The sequence below is a fragment of the Canis lupus genome, chromosome 1 (genome assembly GCF_048164855.1).
Source record: "Canis lupus baileyi chromosome 1, mCanLup2.hap1, whole genome shotgun sequence".
Classification (NCBI taxonomy): domain Eukaryota; kingdom Metazoa; phylum Chordata; class Mammalia; order Carnivora; family Canidae; genus Canis; species Canis lupus.
In genome coordinates, this window is record NC_132838.1 from 82,780,538 (window position 1) to 82,803,294 (window position 22,757).

Here is a 22,757-nt window from a genome sequence, read left to right on the forward strand (position 1 = left end):
TGACATCAGCCACAAGAAGTGAGGAGGGTTCTTCCACAAAGGAAGATATGATGATCAGACAAAATTGCTTATATTTATGACAAACTAAACTCAACATTTTATTTGAAATTAAATGTTTCTTATTTACAATAGTCCATGTGCTGTGCTAGTAATTTATATAAACTATCTCATTTAATCCACTCAATAAACTATGAAGTAGGTATTATTAGTATTATATTTTTTCTGATGCAGAAATTAAGGCTTAGAAGATAAATAACTTACCCAAAGCTGTGTAACTATAAATGAAATAGCTGAGAATCAGATCAGAGTCTGCCTTGTTTCAGACCAGGGGTCTTCATTGCTTTACTATGTTACCATCTTTTCTCATGTAAGTTCAGTCATTTTAAAATTTAAATATTTATTTGTGCCTTTACTACCTTCTCTTCTTCTTCTTCTTCTTCTTCTTCTTCTTCTTCTTCTTCTTCTTCTTCTTCGAGACAAAGACAGAAAGAGAAGGGGGGAAATATGAGTGGGGAGGGGCAGAGAGAATCCTAAGCAGGCTCCATGCTCAGCATAGAGTCCAACTCAGGGCTTGATCTCATGACCCTGAGATCATGACCTTAGCTGAAATCAAAAGTGGAACGCTTACCTTCTCTTCTGTCCCTGATAGGAGACCCTAGCTTCTGAACATATTTTTCATGTTAGAATTATTATATCATTGAATATCACAACTTAATGGAACCTATACAAATACCTACCCTACTCCCTCATTTTGATGGAGGAAAGAAGGGAGAGCATCTGGAAACAGAGAAAAAACAACTCATTTTCCTCATGCCGGGACTTCATGTGCCATTCTACTCAATAGTACTTAACCTAAAGCCCCTACATAAGAGACATCAATAACCACTTTTCTTTGATAATCAAACTAGCTTTTAGCAACTGGATTATTTAAATCATTTATGCTTCCTGTGCTTCAGAAAGAGAAAACCTAAAGCCTTTTAGAAACAGACTGCTTTAAGAAAAAATGATTTTATGCATCACAAAATTAATAATAACAAAAACCCTAAAAGAATAAAACAACACTCATTATATCTTATAGTGCTGGGGAGGAAATTATGTAAATATAAGGACAAATCGATCATCTGACCTCTGACATTATTAAGAATTAATAAGATTGTCCTAAAGCATAGTAGATGAGGATTTAATTACCTTAAACATCTCTTTACCCACTTAGGTTCTTAAAAATTTAAAGAAAATGGGCACCTAAGTGATGCAGTCAGTTAAGCATTCAACTCTTGGTTTTGGCTCAGGTTGTGATCTCAGGGTTGTGAGCTTGAACCCCATTGGGTTCAGCACAGAGTCTGCTTGGGATTCTCTCTCCGCTTTTCCCTCTACCTCCCCCCACCATGCATGCACATGCTCTCTCACTCTCTCTCAAAAAAAATAAATCTTTTTTAAAAATTTAAAGAAAAATCTGTGGTTTTATTAGGATTCCAGAGAAACTGTATAATGAAGTAAAAAGTCAGAGGTTTCTAGTTTGGAACATGCTCTGTTGGTCAGCAATATCATTTTGGTTCTTAAAGACATTTACTGTCTGTTGTTCAAATGTTGGAGCAGTGCTATTGTGTGTGTGTTGGGATGGTACTGGAGGAGACTGAACCCAGCTACACAGAAGGTAAAAAGCTTGCTTCTTGTCCCCTCCCAAGGACCCATCCATACTTGTTTTTCTCTTATGATCAGTGATCTTGAGCATCTTTTTGTCTGTCTGTTGGCCATCTGTATATCCTCTTTGCAAAAATGTCTATACATGTCTTCTGCCCATTTTCAATTGGATTATTCATTTTGGGGGTTTTGAGTTTTATAAGTTCTTTATATATTTTGGATACTAACCCTTTTCCAGATATGTCATTTGCAAATATCTTCTCCCATTCTGTAGGTTTCCTTTCAATTTTGTTGATTGTGTCCTTGAATTTAAGAAACAAATGAGTAAAGGAGGAAAAGAGAAAGAGAGATGCAAACAAAGAAGCAGATTCTTAACTATAGAGAACAAACTGGTGATTACTAGGGGAGAGGATGGGGGGATGGGTAAACAGGTGATGAGGATTAAGGTGGGTACTTGTGATGAGCACTGGGTGTTGTATGGAAGTGTTGAATCACTATACTGTACACCTGTAGCTAATATTACACTGCATGTTAACTAACTGGAATTTAAAATAAAACTTAAAAAAAATCAATATAAGTGACAGAGATGGGGAAGAGAAAAAGAACTCCCAATCAATCTTGAGACGTATTTTTATAGATCTCCACTTAGCCCCTTAGCAGGTGGAGAGCTAGGCTTGTTGCAGAAAGCTGCCCAGAAGCCTTATCTCTGTTCTTAATTGGGAGGGTCAGTGTTAAAGTACCATGGTCACTACTTTATACACTGTGTCAAAAATATGCCTTGAATTTTTAAGGTGTTTTATCCAGACTGTAAGAAATGCTGGTAATTTTAATTTGTTTTCATTGGACAATATATTCATTTAAATACACTTAGCACCATGATAAGCAGACACTTCAGAGGGCATAGAAGCCACCCCAGCTATGGTCCCGTTTCACCAACTAATTTGACACACAGGTATCAGTGGTTGCTGGAAATCTATTTCTCCCTAATTTGGTTCACCTTAGGAGGAACTGTGCTCCAGAGACATGCCAGAAGCCAGAAGTAGGAAAGATGGGTGCTCTCCAATCCTCACTCGTAGACATCTCAAGCCCTAAGAAAAACTAGACACCCGCAAACTACACAGCCTCGCCACTGCACATTCTTAAGTGAGCCTGGGCCTGCTAGCCAGAGACTATGGAGAACTGGGTCACTTGTCTTTACAGTTGTATCAGAAATAAGGAAGCTTTAGCAGTGGCCTGATTTTAAAGTTAGGGCAAATGAAAGGCATCAAAATAGGAAAATTCAAAAATTGTTTCAAAAAGCAAGCCAAAGTGTGTGTGTGTGTGTGTGTGTGTGTGTGTGTGTGCGCTGAGGTAGGGTGGGAGGATTCTTAGTGATTCAAGACCAGAATAGAAAAAAGAGAAGCTTGCAGCTTCAGGCCACCCCTTTTCCCAGAGAATGTGTCTGAGTCCTTAGAGGACTGGAAATTTGCTGGTGCTGGCAGTGGTGAAAGTGTCTGAGTATAAAGGTTCAACTTGTTTCCTGTAAGCAAAGGACGTTTGCTTTGATGCCTAATAAAATGTATTTACAAACTACTTTCCTCTTGCTGTATTCTCAGTTTGAAATCATTTCCTCTCTCACATTAGGATCCTGCTCTGTACTTAGATAAATCCTATATTCTCTGGACTTCTAATTTTTCAAAAGAGAGAAAAACATTAAGAAAGTCAATATTTCCTTCGAGATTCACTGTTAGCATCATTCTTTTTGCTTTTCGTTTCAGGATGAACCCCCTCCTCTTTTATAGGTCCTAACAGCAGTGGTTAATATCTTGCTATTTGAAGTGTGGTCCACAGACAAGCAGCACAGACATCACCTGGGATCTTGTAGAAATGCAGAATGTCAGTCCCTGTTCCGGACCTACTAATTGAGAATCTGCATTTTAACAAGATTCCCAGGTGATTTGTATGAAAGTGTGAGAGGCTCTGGGTTAATATGTCTTAGGACTCAAAATCCTTATTTTTGAGGGGTGAGGAGGTAGAGCTGTACATCTTGCCTCTGATAGAAGCTCTCTTGATCTTCCCTTAACTAATGTGCTATACTAAATGCATTCTCCATCATGCTCTGTGATACATACTGACTAATAACCTCAGTTGAATGCTTCAAGCTCACTGAGAACTCTCTAGAATGCACAGGGGCATGCATCCCCTTTAACTGAATTCAGTGTTTACCAGGAATCAGCTGTGTTTCTTTCCAAACCTGTTTATATCAGTTGCATTAGTTAATATATAATCACACGCTTTAAATAAACTGAAATAGGAGTAGGAAAGACCATTTTTTCCTAAGATCGATGCTTTAGAAAGGCTCAGTGAAATGAGACATACTCTCAATGGAGGTGTGCTTTCAAATTAGGGCAGTATAGCTGTAAAACTGGGAGGAGACTGTAACAATGAAGAAGGAGTCTGCATTTAAATAGGTTTGGGTGGTTCAGTGGTTGATCTTCTGCCTTTGGCTCTGGGCATGATCCCAAAATCCCGGGATCCAGTTCCACCTCGGGCTCCCAGCAAGGAGCCTGCCTCTCCCTCCGTGTCTCTCATGAATAACTAAATAAAATCTTTAAATAAAATAAATCATTTCACATGTCTAAGTTTTCGTTCCACATTAATGAAACTGAAATTAGAAATTGAACATTTTACTTTATATAATGCAACCAAGAGGATGGGAAGCTCCTACAGACTCAGGCTCAAGAAATATTTTAAAAGATCTTTACCTTAGTTGAAGAGATTAAAAATGAATACGTAATCTTACATTCAAAATCAAATGAAATTGATCTTATTTCATTATAAAACATTTATTTTTAAAATTTCCCTCTTTAAAACTGGATAGCAATGTGCAAAAGAAAAAAAAACTAAACCACTTTATTACACTATACACAAAAATAAATTCAAAATTAATTAAAGACATAAATATACGATCTGAAACTATAAAAATCCTGAAACAGAACACAGGCAGTAACCCTTTTGACATCAGCCTTAGTAACTTTTTTCTAGATGTCTCCTAAGGCAAGGGATACAAAAGCAAATAAAAACTAATGGAATTATATCAAAATAAAAAGCTTTGCACAACAAAGGAAATAATCAACATAACTAAAGGCAGACTATGAAATGGGAGAATATGTCTGCCAATGACATATCCAATAAAGGTTTCATATCCAAAATATATAAAGAACTTATTAAAACTCAACAACCAAAGAATGAACCAATTTAAAAATGGGCAGAAGACATGAACAAATATTTCTCCAAAGAAGACATACAGATGGCCCCCAGACACATGAAAAGATGTTCATCATCACTCATCCTCAGGGAATGCAAATCAAAACTACAAGGAGATACCACCTCACACCTGTCAGTATGGCTAAAATCAACAACACAAGAAACAACAGGTGTTGGTGAGGATGTAGAGAAAGGGGAACCCTCTTGCACTGTTGGTGGGAATGCAAACTGGGTAAAGCCACTCTGGAAAACAGTATAGAGTTTCTTTAAAAAGTTAAAAAAGGAAATACCCTAGAATCCAGGAATCACACTACTGAGTATTTACCCAAAAATACCAAAACACTAAAGGGATACATGCACCCCTATGTCTATAGTGGCATTATTTACAATAGCCAGAATATGGAAGCAGTCCAGTGTCCACTGATTGATGAATGGATAAAGAAGATATGGTATAGATATAGATATATAGATATATAAACATACAATGGCATATTTTTCAGACATTAAAAAAAGAATGAAATCTTGCCGTTTGTAACGACATGGTTTAAACTAGAGAGTATAATGCTAAGTGAAATAAGTCAGACAAAGACAAATACCATAGGATTTCATTCATGGAATTTAAGAAACAAAATAAATGAGGTGCCCCTGGGTGGCTCAGTTGGTTAGGCATCACACTCTTGATTTCGGCTCAGGTCATGATCTCAGGGGCATGAAATCAAGCCCCACATTGTGTTACATGCTCAGTGTGGAGTAGGATTGAGATCTCTCCCTCTGCCCCTCCTCCTCTTCATGTGCACACACACATTCTCTAAATAAATACAACCTACAATTAAAAAAAAAGAAACAAAACAAATGAACAAAGGGAAAATAAAGCAGACAAATCAAGAAGTTGACTTTTAATTTTAGAGAACAAACTGATGGTTACCATAGGGGAGGTGGGTGGAGGGGATGGGGAAAATAGGTGATGAGGATTAAGGAGTACACTTGTGATGAGCACCTGGTGATGTGTGGAATTGTTGAATCACTATATTGTGTACCTGCAAGTAATATAACACTGTAACTAAAAATAAAAATGTAAAAAAATTTTAAAAAAAGATTTCCCTCTTCAACCAAATTTTTAATTACTCAATTATTTGTCCTAATCTTAATCAGCTTTTATACATAAAAAGGTAAGTAGAGAGGTGCCTGAGTGGCTCAGTCAATTAAGCATCTGCCTTCAGCTCAGGTCATGATCCCCAGGGTCCTAGGATCAAGCCCCCTCACCTTTCCCTCCCCCCACTTGTGCTCTCTCTTGTTTTCTCTCTCTCAAATAAATAAATAAGTAAAATATTAAAAACAAACAAAACATCAGTAGAAGTCTGCTTCTTTAGCAGAAGACCTGCTAAAAATAGGTCTTTATTTTTAAAGAGTCAAGGAGAAGCACCTGGGTGGCTCAGTGGTTGAACGTCTGTCTGCCTTTGGCACAAGTCATGATCCCAGGGTCTTGGGATGGAATCTCTCATCAGGCTCCCTGCAGGGAGTCTCTTCTCTCTCTGCCTATATCTCTGTCTCTCTCTGTGTCTTTCATGAATAAATAAATAAAATCTTTAAAAAGAGAGAGAATCAAGGAAAGTAGAAGCAATGAGTTTTATTACCTTAATAGACTCTTCCTTTTTCAGGTTAGGAATTTGAGGTCTAGAAAGGGGCAGTGTTTTGCTTTGGATCAAGGTGGGTTCTCCAAGTGTGGTCCCTACGCCAGCCATACATATTGACATCACCCAGGACCCAGGAGCTTGCTGGAAACAATGATTCTTGACTGGCCCCAAATCCATGGTATCAGAAACTCTGGAAGTGGAATCCAGGTGTATCAGAAGCCCTCCAGGTGAATGTGATGCACCTAAAGTTTAAGACCCATTAATTTACTGTGACCACACAGGAAAATCAAAACCTGGAGAAGAACCCATTCCTCCATCAAGCTGGACCATTGTGCTATCTGGAGAATTGGTCAGGCACTTTCTCTAACCCGACAGTTTCTTGAATCAGAAATTTCAGAGCTTACATAATGCAAACAGTGGGTTACAACAAAAGAATCTTAGAACAGGACTCTTTCTAACTTATATAAGGTAAAGAGATAATTTTTAAACTCTACCTAAGAATGGATAATTTTTATGGCCTAATTGACAGATAAATTCACCATTAAAAAAAAGTTGTAGCTGTTGGTCCTGCCACTGTTACACTACCATGTATTGTCGGTTGACTCTCAGAGATTCCCCACTAAGCATTGTATAGATTAGCTCGTTTTGTAAAGCAGGTTTTATCCTTACTTTCCAGATGAAAGAACTGAAGCTAAGCATGATCCAGTAACTTGCCCAAAGGTGCAGAGATAACAGGGTGTGGAGCTAGGATTTGAATTCTGGGCTGTCAGATTTCAAAATCCATGCTTTAAGCACATTTTAATATCTGCTCATTGGAGAGAATTAGAACGACTTATTTTACAAATAAGATGTGAACTCATATTTTTGGAATTTGGGTTTTCCCACTGACTCTGCAAGTTCACTCAACTGGCTAGAGAATGGAAACAAGGACCAATGATATAGAAACTATTTCTACATGGCATGAGTTGAAAGTTGTTTCTTTATATCAATATAGACCACTATTGTGCATCTTGCTTGCACATTAGAATAATGGCTGGAAAATATATGGGGGCCCAGCCCCCTTACCTTAAGCCAATTAAATTTAAATTTCACAAGGTGGGGTCTGAGAGTTTTTTGCTTTGTTTTGTTTTGTTTGTTTTTGGTTTTGTTTTTGTTTTTGCAGCTCCTTGGATTATTCTAAGGTACAACCAACCTTAAGAACCAGTGATATAAACCTATGGGTTCAGATAATTCAGGCTCAGAAATGGATTTTGATTAATTTTTTCCACGTAGCCTGTTATCAGACACCAATGCTAGCCATTCATTGAATACTCACAATGCCTCAGACATGTTTCATTGTCCTCAATACCCATCATATTTGGGACTTACCATAACAGAGTTAAAAGATAAGTATGTATGTCATTTTCAGGAATCCCAAATATCAAGCTTCATGTTAAAAAATGCCTTATTTACCTGTAACTGACCTGGCTAATAGAATTTTCCTAGACTAAAAAATCTCTGGAAAATACCAAGAGAAAAACTTTCTTTTCTTGCCTCAGGAAGTAGATGTTTTAGTAAAATCCTGGCTTTTTTTTTTTTTTTTTTAAGAAAATCATCCTGCTTTTTCTTTGAAAGAATCAAAATGCTGATTACTTTATAAACATACTAATATGCTTAAACTAAAAGACAATTGAGGGAATTTTTAAATTTTTGCCCAATTAGAAAAAGGAAATATTTGTCTAATGAGTGCAATGTATCCCGGTAGGTGACTTCACCCCATTTTTTTCTCCTTCCTCTTAAACTAGATGGAATTAATGATATGTCTTGCTTTATGCAGTAGATGTTTTGAAAAAGTTGGATGTGACTTGAGTTATTAAGTTTGGGAGACTCTCCTACTCTTATTCTCTAAAGTTGTTCTTAATTAGGGACATTCCCTTAGGGACATTTGGCAATGTCTGGAGACATACCTGTCACAACTGGGGTGAGTTTGCTACTGGTATCTAGTGGGTAGAGCCCAGGGATGTTGCCAAACACCCTGAAAGACACAGAGCAACTCCCACAACAAAGAATTTTCCAGCCACAATGTCCATAATGCCAAATTTTAGAAACCCTGGTCTAAAGGTACTACTTTTGTACCTGTTATGAATTCAGATACCCCTCCTGCCCCATCCCCAGCATTTGGCTTGCTTAAACCCCTTCTATACCTCTTGTATAAAATGATAACCTATAAATACAATTCCTGTCCCAAATATGCTTTGCCTTTTAGGCAGGGGTTGTATAGATCATTTCTCACTTGTATTTAAAGCATATCTCATACGTATGGTGCAAATAGCAGTGGAAGTTTGACAGGTACAATGAAGATCAGAGCATCTTAAGACTTTCGAGTTCAGAAAGGGGATCCCTCATATTGACCTGAAAGGATAAAGGTGAAAGAAGCTTGGCCTCTTTTTTCCTGTGTTCAATAGATGGTACTATGCATGTTTGACTGTTGAAGCATAACTTTCATTTTATAAGCTTTACACTTCTGTAGATTTGTTTTGTCACTCCTCTTTATAATACCTCTCTTTAAAAAAAAAAAAGATTTTATTTATTTATGCATGAGAGACATAGAGAGGCAGACATAGGCAGAGGGAGAGGCAGGTTCCCTGTGGGGAGCCCAACACAGGACTCGATCACAGTACCCTGAGATCACGATCTGAGCTAAAGGCAGACTCCACCACTGAGCCACCCAGGTGCCCCTATAATACCTCTCTTAATTAGAGTCCAAACCACCATGAAAATAATGAAAGTTAACTAAATTGCTTCACTCAAGTTAACTTTCCAAGCATTGTATCTCTCTCTCTCTCCCTCTCTCTCTCTCTCTCTCTCTCTTACTGGGGCTTGGTTGGAAAGAAAATGGGGGTTTGGGAAATTATCTGGGGTGTGTGTGTGTGTGTGTGTGTGTGTGTGTGGATGTGTGTGTGAAAGAAAGAGTCCTTTCTGCTTGATAACCAGGGTGCCCACCTGTGTTTTGATCTGCTTAGCTTCCTCTTCTAGGAAATGACTCTTTACCCATCCCTCTTGTCATGACGAGTACCATATGTGTATTTTGTGGTCTTTCCAATCTACCTCTGTTTCTTAGCACAGGGCTAGGCATCCAACCCAAGTGGGAACAACCAGAATTCGTTCTCCAGGGTTTTCAAACTCGAAACCAAGAGGGAATGAGTCTTGACTAAAACCAAAAGGTCTACACTGGAGCTGCAGGGGCTCATGTTTCTTAGCACATAGAGTACACTAGCTGGTCACAGGAGAGGAGAAAAAGCCAGAAGAGAGTGGAGAAGCACATCCCTGGCAAGCCCTGCTCTCCTCCCAACTTGTCCCCTTGTTCTGTCTTTGTTTTTTTGAGAACATTCCCCAGATCCTTCAGACTTTCTTTCTCTTGACTTCAGTCAGTTTGAATTAAGTTTCTGTGACTTGGGACCAACTTTCATGACAATACAGTGTCCCTCCCAGAAAATGAATTCCTTGAGATCCCCCCCCCACACACACACACAGACATCTCCAAATGAAAACAAAACCACAAACCCCAGAGTGTATCTGTTTGCAGGAGGGGGTTTCTGGTAATTAGCTTAGATTGCAACAAATGGCACACACAGACTGTTGGCTCTGCATGTGTGCTCTAAGATTGGTGTTTACCCTATTATATTCCAATTTAAGAATGTCATAAAGTTTATCAGTGAGCAAATGGAAACTAGCAAGAACACATACATAAGTGGTTAGAGGCATGTGCCTTGATATACAGATTTTTTTTTTTAGACTTCAAAAAAACTACTTTCATTGGGTGGATAGCAAAGGGGACACAACCATATTCCACTACTTAAACTTGGTGATGCTTGGGTATTTTTAGCAAATGAGTTGTCAGCAGAAAGGCTTCATTAGACCCATCAGGATATCTAACCATGAAGAACGAATCCCAAACTGTACTGACAGTTTCCTTGAGCCAAAATGATGAAGCACCTCTGACAAGAGCCATATTGTGCTCCCCATGTGAGGAGCGGGAGGAACAAAAGAGACAGTTTGATCTTCATTTGGTCAGGTTAATATTGACACAGCTTAGAAAAATCAGAAGTGTGTGTAATGTACACGTACAGCTAGTGCTCTGGAGACTTGACTGGTGGTTTCCATAAATCAGAAAAGGGTACCCAGAGAGGAAGGAAGGTTTCCTGCTTTCTCGAAATATTGTTCAAACTAGATGATTTATTTTTACAAAGAAAAATAAATAAAGCTGTAAGTTTTCAAGCTCATGGCTCAACACAAGCCAATGGGGATTTTTTTTAACATTTTTTAACATACACAATTATGGAAATAATTCAGTATTATTATCTGGTAGCTGGAATGTTTCCCAGGTTCCACCATCTCAAAAATAAAGCATAACTAATGAGTGGATTTTCCATTACACATGGGTCCTGAGTTATTCATTCCCATCTAGAAATCCTTATAAACACACATAAATTCAAAGGGACCCTTAATGGGGAACAACAGTGTAGTCCTTTTCCTGCCCAGTCCTTGAAACCATACTGTATCAAAAAGTTTTGGTGATTATGGGTCTGTCCTTAAAGAAAATGTAAATTAGGCTGAGCTAGTTAATGAGATCGTGACTTATTGTTGTGAACCTCCCCACATGCAAGTATTCAATCTACTATTAACGGGTTATGAGAGGCTGCCTAGGACTTCTCCTCTAGGAAGTATAGTATACAAGCATCTTTCTCCAGGGCAAGTTTCTGTTGTTGTAACAATAGTTCTCTTTATGATGGAGACAGTGAGGATGGGGTAGGATTTTTAACTTGCTTAATTTTTAACTTGCTTAATTTTTAACTTTGTTTTAAAAAAGTTCTTTTTTTTTTTAAAGATTTTATTTATTTATTCATGATAGACATAGAGAGAGAGAGAGAGAGAGGCAAAGACACAGGCAGAGGGAGAAGCAGGCTCCATGCAGGGAGCCTGATGTGGGACTCGATCCTTGGTCTCTAGGATCAGGCCCTGGGCTGAAGGTGGTGCTAAACCACTGAGCCACCAGGGCTGCCCAAAAAAAAAAAAAAAAAAAAAAAAAAAAAGTTCTTAATTTAAACCTCTGCTTCCTGATGAACTGTATCCCCCTTCTCCTTCCCCCACCTTCTCGCTCGCTCTGTCACTCACTTTCTCTCTCTTGATTACTGATATGGTTATTGGAGGTAATAACTATTTGTCCTGGACATGAAAACAGTAATTTTTAATTTTCAGCAAACATGTGCTCTCTCCTTCTATTCTTGAACTCTTTGACTCAAATGATGACCTTGATGTTTAAAAGACTCTTGGTTTCTCCTCTAGTGCTTATTATGATGTGCTTGACCTACACAGAAGCATCTGCAGATTGATGCATTATTTTGTCTTTGATGGTTATGCCTTTATAGGAGGACGTTGCTTGAAATGGTGATATTGTAAGTTCTCTTGTTAACCTTAAAAAATAGAACAGCCCATTATTTTGCCAGAAAAAATCAGATTATTCAGGAATAGCAGAGAATTGCAATCTGGGTCAAGCAAGTTACGGCAAACCATAGGCAGGTCAACAGAACACTAGAGAGGAAGGCTCCTTCATAGAGAAAGTGAGGGAGTCTGGAAGGTTGTCATAAACAAAAAGTTCATTGGAGTAAATGGCTTCTCATTGGCTGAATTGCAAGAGTCTCTCATTGGCTGGGCTGTTGCCAGGGGAAAAGGAAACCTTTCTTCCTCCTGCTGGGGTAGTAAAGCAGTGTTTATGTGCAAGATCTGTCCCTTACTGTTTGATCTGCAATTGACAATAAATGGTAAAGTTTAAGAGCTTCCCCTGCTGCCCTCCTGACATCATTCTAAATAAGATTTCCTTTATTTTTATTTTTTTTAACTTTCCCCCCCTTTCAATTAATTTTCACACTTCCTATTAAGATACCCCTTCCCTTCTGGTAAGAAATTACCTCTTTTGTTTCCCCATCCATCTTTGCAATACTAATTCCTGGTTTCTCTGGGCTTTTGAGCAGAAGAAAAGTAATGTTGGGAGCATCCTTAAATAAAGTTTTTATATCCTGTATGAAAAGTGAGATTCTTCCATTGTGTGTCCAAGCTACTAAAGGAAGAAAACTGCATGGAAGTAACTCTGGGTGACCCAGGACCATGCCAGTTCTCCTGCTTTTTATGTTTTCTGTGTACACACTCATGCTCAACTTTTTAAAAATATATATTGCTGCAAGAGTGTCACAATATTCTTCTTCATAGCAGTTTCTTTGGGTGAATTTTCAATTTTAGGTTTACACATACAATTAATGGTCAGACTACACTTATATTTTGCAGAGTAGATGAAAAGCTGGAAATTGGTAAAAAAATATGATAATATTGAATCATCAAAAAATGTAGGCAGCTCATTATTATTAGCAATGTTAAAATCAAGGATGTGGCATGCTTGTGTATAGTAACAAGGGTGAATTGATACTAAATCATAAATGGGGTAGCAAAAAAAAGTTTTTTATTAAATTAAAAAACAATTCATCAGTATTATCTTTGATGATAAAGAATTTTCTTGTTTAAGAATGATGTAGAGCTTAGAACATGGGTTTGAGTCCCATTTTAACCCGGATGAGCCATGTGATGTCAGTTTCTTTACCTCTGAGAGCCTCCTTTTTCTCAATGTGATGCAGAGATGATGTTAGCCACCTCATTAGGGCATCTTAAAGTTTAAATGAGATGATGCAAAGCATGTAACAGAGTGCTTAATGCAGACACAGCACTTGATTACATTATGGTAATCAATAGTCAATAAACTATTGACTATGGTAGTCAATAGTAAACTATTGGTTTAAATGAATGTCATATTGATCTACATATGTTACATACTCATTTATATACTATAGACTTTTTAGTTTTCACAAAATCTTTTCACAATTGAGCTCTCTCTTCAGCTATGAAGAACAGTATGTATGTCTGATTCTATTTTCAAAATATGATGCATAATATAGTTTTAATAGACCCAGTGAAGTTTTTACTACCAAAATGCCTTGGCGAGCTTATAAAAATAAGAACAATAGAGCTTTTTTTTTTTTTTAATGACATCTGGTAAAAACATGGGAAATATCTTTGCTTACCAATTAAAGAGTGTATGAAAAACAGAATAAATGAAATCTCTTAATTTATGCATTTTGTGTTCCCATAAATCATTTTCCTGTCAAAATTATCAGACTTTATTATTGCTGAATATTTTAAACATCATAATGGAATTTTGGTAGCATAAATCATAAAGCTTTCAGTTAGAACATTTGTGTACACACCTCAGCATTTTTCTTATATCTTGATGAAAAAAAAAATAGTCCTCAGTCTAGAAATAAATCCACGCAGAGTATAAATGTCAAACTATACTCTTAAATTTCAGTAACTCAGCAATCCATGCTGGTCACTCTGCTTGCAAGGTAGTTATGGATTGTCAAACTATGTTTCTAAGACTTACTGTCCCCCAGAAATGAAGCTATACAAGCTTGTGTTGTAATCTGGGAAATGATTTTTTTATCCTACCTACAAAAAAATACCTGCTTACTTGATTTTTCTACTTCCTGTAATAAGAAAAGAATCTCAAAAGTAATAAATCCTGGAATAGCTTATTGATGGCATTAGATAATAATTTATTTCATTTAAAGAAAGCCTTATTCAATATGTTTCATTTATCATTTATAAGAGAGAAAACTGTTTGGGGATTATGTGTGTTATCCAGAATGCTGGACCTAAATAGAAAAAAAGAGCATGAGGGGTAAGATCTACTGAAGGGCATGTGGCCCTTGGAGGTGAAACAGTGGGAATGAGGGGGCAGGCTCTACCCATGGTGACTTAGCAAAAGGAGAAATCACTACAAAATTTTGTGATGCTTTAAAAGCTGGTATTTGTGTATCAGCAAACAGAAAGTGTAACTTGGAATTAAAGATAAATATCTCATTCATGAGATAAATCCTGTTTACTTTTTTTTTTATCTTAGATTATCTTTAAATGACTTTACTTCACATTTAACTTTGTGTAACTTTCTCTAACCGCTCACCTTTAAAAATTTTACATGCAAGTCACTTACGCGACTTAAAAACGTGTGTGACTATCACTTGGAAGTTTATATATATTATAAAGGATATAAGGAAAGAAATTTAATAGGAATAACCAGTTCTTATACCAGTATTTGTAAAATACTTCCTCTGAATCAGCTAAATCTCATGAATCCCCAGAATGACCTTTTGATGGCTAAAGAACCAGGAAAGGAAAGAGACCTAATGTTCATTGTCTACTCTGTGCAAGCCACTGGGCCAGCTCTTTGATTCATGTTCTCAATTCTTTTTTTTTTTTAAAGATTTCATTCATTCATTCATTCATTCATTCATTCATGAGAGGCACAGAAAAAGAGAGAATGAGAGGCAGAGACCCAGGCAGGTAGAGGGAGAAGCAGGCTCCATACAAGGAGCCCGATGTGGGACTCGATCCTGGATCCCAGGATCATGACCTGAGCCAAAGGCAGACTGACACTCAACTGCTGAGCCACCCAGGCGTCCTCATGTTCTCAATTCTTATCAACAGTTCTCCGAAGCAAGGGTTTACAAGTGAGTAAGCTGGGGCTTGAAGAAGTGAGTGAAATAACTCACTCAAGTCACCCTGCCAACAAAGAACAGAGACAGGATCAGTTCATGCTCAGCTGATTCCAAAGCCTTTACTGGAAAACCTAGAAGGAGCTCTTGAAAATAACAGAGACACAGTCAGATTTTAGATGAGCAACTTGCTAAATTATGACAACTTTCATATCAGGGTGCCTTAATACCCATTGCATGTTAGATTTCAATATATATGATTTGGATACGTTGAGAAATGATATTCTATTTTTATATGTCATAGAAATTATTTTTTGCTTCTATACACTGAGTGCTTTCCTGTGGCATTAAGTATTTTTTATTAGCATGATTTTTACTAGCAGCATACTATTCTTTTGTGCAATTCCTTCACAAGTTGTGCAACCATTTCTCTATTATTGGACATTTAGATTGTTTCTAAGTTTTAGTTATTAAAGTAATAATCCAGTGAATAGCTTTGTCCACAAACCCTTTGTGTCCATATCTGATTATGTCATTAGAATATATTTCTAACAGTGTATGAGAATGCCCCTTAGGAAATATTTATCAATAATAGGAAAAGAGAAGATATTTTACTATTGAAGGATTTCTTTGATTATCAATGAATTCAGATATTTATTGGCATTTTTGTTTTGACTGTAAATGTCTTATGTTCAACTGTTTTTCTATTGCTCTGTTTACTTTTTCCCCACTGATTTATAAGAACTCGACATTAAAACTTCCTCCTCCAATTAAGAGAATAAAATGGTAGTAAATAATAACAATTGCATTGAAAACATTGAGTGGCTGTAAGCAGAGAAGTGTCATGATTTTGCTTACATTTTTAAAAGCTCTCTCTTAATGCTGTGAGAAGAGCTGATTATAAGACACAAAAGTAGATGCAGAGAGACCCGTCAGAAGGCTGTTGCTGCAATTCAAGCAAGAGATGATGGTGACCATGGAAAGGACAGTAATAGAGATGGAGAGAAGTGTTTGGACTTGCACTACGTTTTATTTTTTTTTAAGATTTATTTATTTATTTATGATAGACACAGAGAGAAGGAGAGAGAGAGAGAGGCAGAGACACAGGAGGAGGGAGAAGCAAGCTCCATGCTGGGAGCCCGACGTGGGACTCGATCCCGGGACTCCAGGATCATGCCCTGGGCCAAAGGCGGGCGCCAAACCACTGAACCACCCAGGGATCCCCCTTGCACTGTTTTAGAAATAAAGTTAGCAGGATTTGCTGATGGATAAGAAATGAGAAAAGAAAAGAATCAATGATTTCTAGATGTTTGGCTTGGGTAACAGGGTGCGTGACAGTGCCACTAAATGATATGGAGGAAATTGGGGTGGAGGTGGGCTTTATTTTATTTGAGATGCTTATTAGACATTCAGGTGGAAATACCATGAGGATAGACAAGGGTAGAGTTCAGGTGGATATAGCTTGGTTGTCACTGGCAGACAGATGCTTTGAAAGCCTTGATGAAACTGGATGAAATCCCCGAAGAGAATGTGCAGATAAAGAAGAGAAAGAGGTTTGAAAACACAGTCTGAGTCATGAACATTTAGAGGTTGAAAAGGAAGAGGAACCAGCAGAGGTGACTGAGTAGTAGCCTGGGAGCTAGGAGAGAAATGAGGAGAGTGTGATGTTAGCAAAATGAAGTAATGAAGTGTTTCAGGAAAAGGAGGGAGGGTCAACCTCGTGGAATTCTTTGGAGAAGTCAAAGAAAGTAAGAACAGGAGAGTGACTTTTGGATATTGCCATCTGGAAGTGATTGGTACTTTTGAGAAGAGTGGCTTCAATGGAAGGATGGAGGCAGAAACCTGACAGAGGGATTCAGGAGACAATAGAGGATAGGAATGAATATATGAGCAATGTCAGAAAGACAATTATCATATGATTACACTCATATGTAGGATTTAAAAAACAAAACAGAAGATCATGAGGGAAGAGAGGAAAAAATAAAACAAGATGAAATCAAAGAGGGAGACAAAGACTATAAGAGACTTAATTATAGGAAAGAAACAGGGTTGCTGGAGGGGAGTGGGACGGGGGGACGGGGTAACTGGGTGATGGGCATCAAGGAGAGCACAGGATATCATGAGCACTGGATGTTATATGCAACTGATGAATCACTGACCTCTACTTCTGAAACCAATAATACATTATCTGTTAATTAATTGAATTTGAATTTAGGAAAAATCATAATTTGAATAAAAGAGTGGGTTTTTCTCTCTCAGGGAATAGCCACATTTCAGTACTCAAATGTTTACACATTATTTAGATCATCTTTATTTCATGTGATGCACTACAGCTATCAGCACGTAGCCTAAAGACTCAATTTTTCAGAGTGATGAAATAAGAACTAAAACAGGATTTTGTGAGAGACTAAAATTTACCGCTGCATTTGTCTGCAAACTTTCAACCACAAATGTAGTAAATCTACTGGACACTATCACTGTCACTGTCTCGGTTGTTATATTCATTAGAGGATTAAAGCTATGTTAGTAGTAGGATCATTTCTGTTGCCCTGCACTTTGTCATGATGATCATCACCCTCACATTAGCTTTTGGCTGGGAAATAATAAAGCCTTTTTCTCCCCATACTTCCAGGGTCTTCCTACTGTTTCCAAAATTAGAAATGACTGGGGCAAGAGGACTCTTGTCCTCTAAAAATGTTTGATGATGGAATCTTTGAACCTATGGGTGTGACAAAGGACAATGACAGGGGGCACTTCCCATTCTTCCTAATGAAGGATGTGGAGATGGGCTTGGTTTTATGCCAGTCAGTTACCAGCTATAATGATTAGTAAAGTAACTTTATAAATTCCCTGCAGCAAAAAAAATTAAATACATAAATAAGTAAGTAAGTAAATAAATAAATAAATAAATAAAAATAATTTTTTTAATAAAAATATAAAAAAAATATAAAATAAATCTGAGGCTGCAGTTGTACTGCTAAGGCTATACAGTGGGGGCAGGGGTGGTAAGTTAAGGTAGGAGCTCTTTCTTTTCTGAACCTTTGGCAAATTGAGTGAGATATACATATGTGTGTATGTATATAATTTAACTTAAGGTGGAGGAGACATTTGAGCAGATTAACAAATAGTATTTGTATACATGTAACTAAAACAGTAATTTATCAGGTAGAAGGCAGATGGGAGAAATAAAATGCCAACCTGTATCTACAGTTGGGTTGTGTTGATGATGAAGTGCTGTTTATTTAGGGCCAGCCTAGCTTGTCAGCAACATAAGAGCCTTTGTAGCACATGACTCCCTGCGTAGCTAGAAGACAATAATAAATTATTTCCTATGCAAACAGCACCGGCACAAAAGCAGAACAAACAGACTCTGCCTCCCAGATTCCTGAAGATTCTCACTCATTCCCTTGTTTGATTCTCTTTTAAAGATGATCCTCCTGACATTATCCTAAAGCCAGTAAGATCAACTCTGGTTTGGACAATTATATGAGGGTAGATGGGACATAGTTGTTGACGTTTGCCGTTTTGGAGATAGCAATGCCTAAGTGATTCACTTAAATCTTTGTTTTTTTCAATACTTCATATGTTCACATGGGTTTGGGGGCCACCCAGAGGAGAACTGGCCTGAGACTCTGCATTCCTAACAAGATGATTGGTGTTGTCACTGCCTCTGGACTTGAGTCCAACAAGATCGTGGAGCTGTCATTTTCACACCAAAGAATCTGAATAGATTGGAGCTCAGCCAACAGTTTTGAATAGCAAATGTTCCACAAGTATGGCTTTGAATAATGCTGAATCTACTGACTCCCAATCCTGTGCTCAGCTACCAGTAAAACCTGCCTTCCTGTGTTCAAGTGACCTTGCTGGGAGTCTCATGATAATTGTTATTATGCGTGAAAAATTTCCTAGGAGTGTTGTATCTGCCTTCCAGGATTTATAACTATGTCAGGGACTTTATGTACATATGGAAAAAAATATTTGGAAAGGAAAATTGCTGATCCTCTTGGCCAATGCCTTTAGTCTGGAGGATGTGGGAGATAAGATGTAGGTAGTTGCTGTTCATTCTCGTTTTCCTTTGGGACTATAGCTTCTTTTATAAAGCATGATGGCAAAAAGCTCAGCACTAAAGTTCTCTTAAGGGTTAACACCAGTAATGATTTGAAATAATTCCATCTATTGAATGCCCGTTGTGTATAATAATATGAGGTCCAATTTATAAAATATATCATTTTAAATATATACTTCTATCATGGGTGAGTTAATTTTTTAAACTATCTATTTAAAGATTGTTACTATGACATTTGGACCATAAATAAAAAGCATGAAAACTGACAGTATGCTTTCTGGAACGCATGTTGCCAAAAGCTATTGTATTTGAACACCTTAAATTTCATGACCAAGTAAGTACAATAGATCCTTGGTATTCAGCAACAATGTATCCTTGAGAGCTTTGTGAATTCTCCTGTGCAATTCCGTCTACCCCAAAAGTGCAATGGTCTTGGGAGATGCCTACTGAGGGCGACTGCCCCAGAAGAAGATAACAACCACTCCTTGAGGTGTGGAAGCTGGTGATGGGCCAGGCCCACTCATCTCTCACGTGTCTTGTGTGACCCCTCAGGAGCCTCAGAGACCTAACATTCAACTCAGCAGAATTACAGAGCACATGTATTATGGATATTTAAAGTGGCCAGTAAAGGGACGCCTGGGTGGTTCAGTGGTTGAATGTCTGCCTTTGGCTCACGTCGTGATCCTGGGGTCCTAGGATCAAGCCCCATATTGGGCTCCCTGCTCATTGGGGAGTCTGCTTTTCCTTATGCCCCCCCCCATTCTTTCTCTCTCTTTCTCTCTCTCTTGCTTACTCTCCATCTCTCAAGTAAATAAATAAAATCTTCAAAAACAAAAACAAAAACATTTTTTTGAGCAACTAGTATACGCTAGGAATCATGCTAAGGTCTAACATATGGTCTTTAGTTCATTTCTTTAAGAAAGAGAGAAAACTATGCCAACCAAGAGGTTCTCACCGCAGGTAATAAAACTCAAAAAGGCCAGCACATAGTCAAGAACAATGTGAGCCACGAGTTTGGGTGCTCTGTGGTAATGGCCTCCTTTCCACAATGATTCATTCCTTCTTAGCTACCACTTAGAGCAAGAAGATTTGATATCCTTGCCCTTCCATAAATCTCCAGGACTCCTACAGTGGAATAAAAAGCATATAGTTAGCTCAACTAGATTCATCCTTAGGGATTCTTCTTGGCATTATAATAATCATTGGGAAAGCAATTATTTAAAAAAAGAACATGGACTTCCACCTATTTTTCTAGTGATAGTTATAATAGCAGCTATTCCTGCATCCTAGGAACAATAAAAGGAAAAGTATTTTTTTTTTTACAAAGTCAGTGTTTTAATAAACATTTTAGGGAAAAACTATTAAGACCTTTCTTACTTATCTAAACTATCTTAATAATGGCCAAGACTCCTGGGAACCTGGGTGGCTCAGTCACTTCAGCCTCCAACTCTTCAGGTTGTGATCTCAGGGTGAGATGAAGCCCCACGGGAGACCAGGAGGCTCTGCATTCAGTGAGGAGTCTGCCTGGGATTCTCTCTCCCTCTCCCTCTGCCCCTCTCTTGCTCTCCTCTCCACCCAGACCGGCTCACACACACTCTGTCTCTCTCTTAAAAAAAAAATGGCCAGGATTCTTTCCTTTCTTGAATAAGGAAAATAGGCAATCAAAGGACATTTTAAGCCATAGCATGAAAGTTTGCAAACTTGTGTGTCTATCTCATTTGCGTCATGACACACCATAATGTGGGACAAATTTGTGGCACAAGTCCCTGAATGAGGCAGTCTGGCATTAATATCAAATTGCCTGTTGTTGTTTCAGAACTGTATGTTTCACAGCAATATCAGCAGTGGCTTGAAAGCATTTGCAGACAAATTCGGTTTTGATGTTCTCATCCTCCTGGCCAGCTACCTGTCGGAGGAAGAGCAGCCCCGACGGCAGATCGCTGTGTACTCTCAGAACCTCGAGTTGTGCAGTCAGGTAAGGATCCTTCACCCTGGCCCATGTTACAGCTTCCTCACCTGCTGGCTGTCACAACACGTGGCGGGACATGAGAATAGACCCAAGAGATAAGGTCCTCGAGTATGAGTTTTAAGAAATGATGGGGGTATTTTGCACACTGGGCCATTCATTTATTCAAAACTTTCAGTGCTTTACTTCAGTGTCTTAGTGTTTAGTTTTGAGGCTCTATCACCAAGAAATCAACTAATTAGAATTGGCAGTGAGATAAATATTGGCCCTTTAAAAAAATTGAGGTGTAATTGACACATAACATGATATTAGTTTCTGGGGTATAACATACTGATTTGATGTTTGTGCATATTGTGAAGTGATCACCACAACAAGTCTAGTTAAATCCGTCACATGCATAGTTACCAAAAAGGTTTTATGTGATGAGGACTTTTAAGATCTACTCTCTTAGTTACTTTTAAATATGTAATACAGTGTTATTAACTATAGTCGCCATGCTGTACATTACATCCCCAGGACTTATCTATTTTGTAACTGGAAGCTTATACCTTCCAAGCCTCTTCACCCCCACACAATGTCTATTTTATTTTATTTTATTTTATTTTATTTTATTTTATTTATTTATTTTAATTTATTTTATTATTTTTTACTTTACTTTATAGTAATTAGAAGCCCTGGAGCTGGCTCTGCCCTGCCTCTCCTCTTCCCCATTGCTCTCCCCACCTGTCACCTGAGAGACAGTTCCTCCAACAAATCTTAAGCAGCCCAAGGCTGAGACTACCCTAGATGGAGGATCTCTTTGTATCCCTATGAGCACAGGTGACCAAGGGTCAGCCTCTCCAGAGTTCACAACATGGCTCCATCATATGTTACCTGCGTGTCATTGATTAAGTTATCTAACCTTGTTATGTCTCTGTGTCATCATCGGCCAAATGGAGATAAAGAATCCCTACTTTGTAACACAATAATTGTGTGGAATAAAGAGATACCACATATAAAATCCATAGAACTGTGCCTGGCATATGGAAAACTCAATAAATGTTAATTATTATTATTACTATCTGTGTGAACTCTGTAGTTATTTCCAGTGGGGTTACTATCACCTCCACTAATCCTGTGGGGCCATTTCAAAAGCCCAGTGTGCAAAAATATTCCTGACATTTCCTAAAAATCACAGAGCTGCAACCAAGTTCTGGCCTCACACAAGTTCTCTTGGCCTCCAAAGGCTGCTTTGTCTGTTCTGGCCTCCATGTCGATGCTTCCAGGGGTCCTGAAGAGACAGTTGGGGCCTGAGCACTGTTGCAAAGCTCCACCACTGGTGGCTTTTTCTTTACCGCTTTCTCCTTTACCTTATGAGGCTTTTGGATGTCAAAGCAGGTCCTGGGTACCTCCTCCTACACAGAAGCCTTTCTACCACCATGTTTCTCCACCATGTTTCCCCTCATTCCCACTTGACCCCCTAGTTCTCAACAACCAGCCTTATCTCTGCTTTTTGCAAACTTTAATTTTACTCCTGCTAGAAAATGGTATTATAGTACAAGGAAAGGGTGTAAATGGTTTACGTCTCTTAACCTGTAACTTTTAGGAGCAAGCCACATTGAGCAGCTGGATTTTGAGTTAAAAGA

General features: G+C 38.1%; 1 protein-coding gene across 5 annotated transcripts in view; it reads left to right on the plus strand.

Moving 5' to 3' along the window:
• The window catches only part of PRUNE2 (prune homolog 2 with BCH domain), a 256,690-nt gene that overhangs the window by 149,696 nt on the left and 84,237 nt on the right, over positions 1-22,757 (plus strand). For all 5 annotated transcript variants that reach the window (XM_072837719.1, XM_072837709.1, XM_072837712.1 and 2 more), the window contains exon 7: positions 20,983-21,141. In XM_072837719.1, the coding sequence (XP_072693820.1) occupies positions 20,983-21,141 (159 nt within the window). The remainder of the gene's footprint in view (positions 1-20,982; positions 21,142-22,757) is intronic.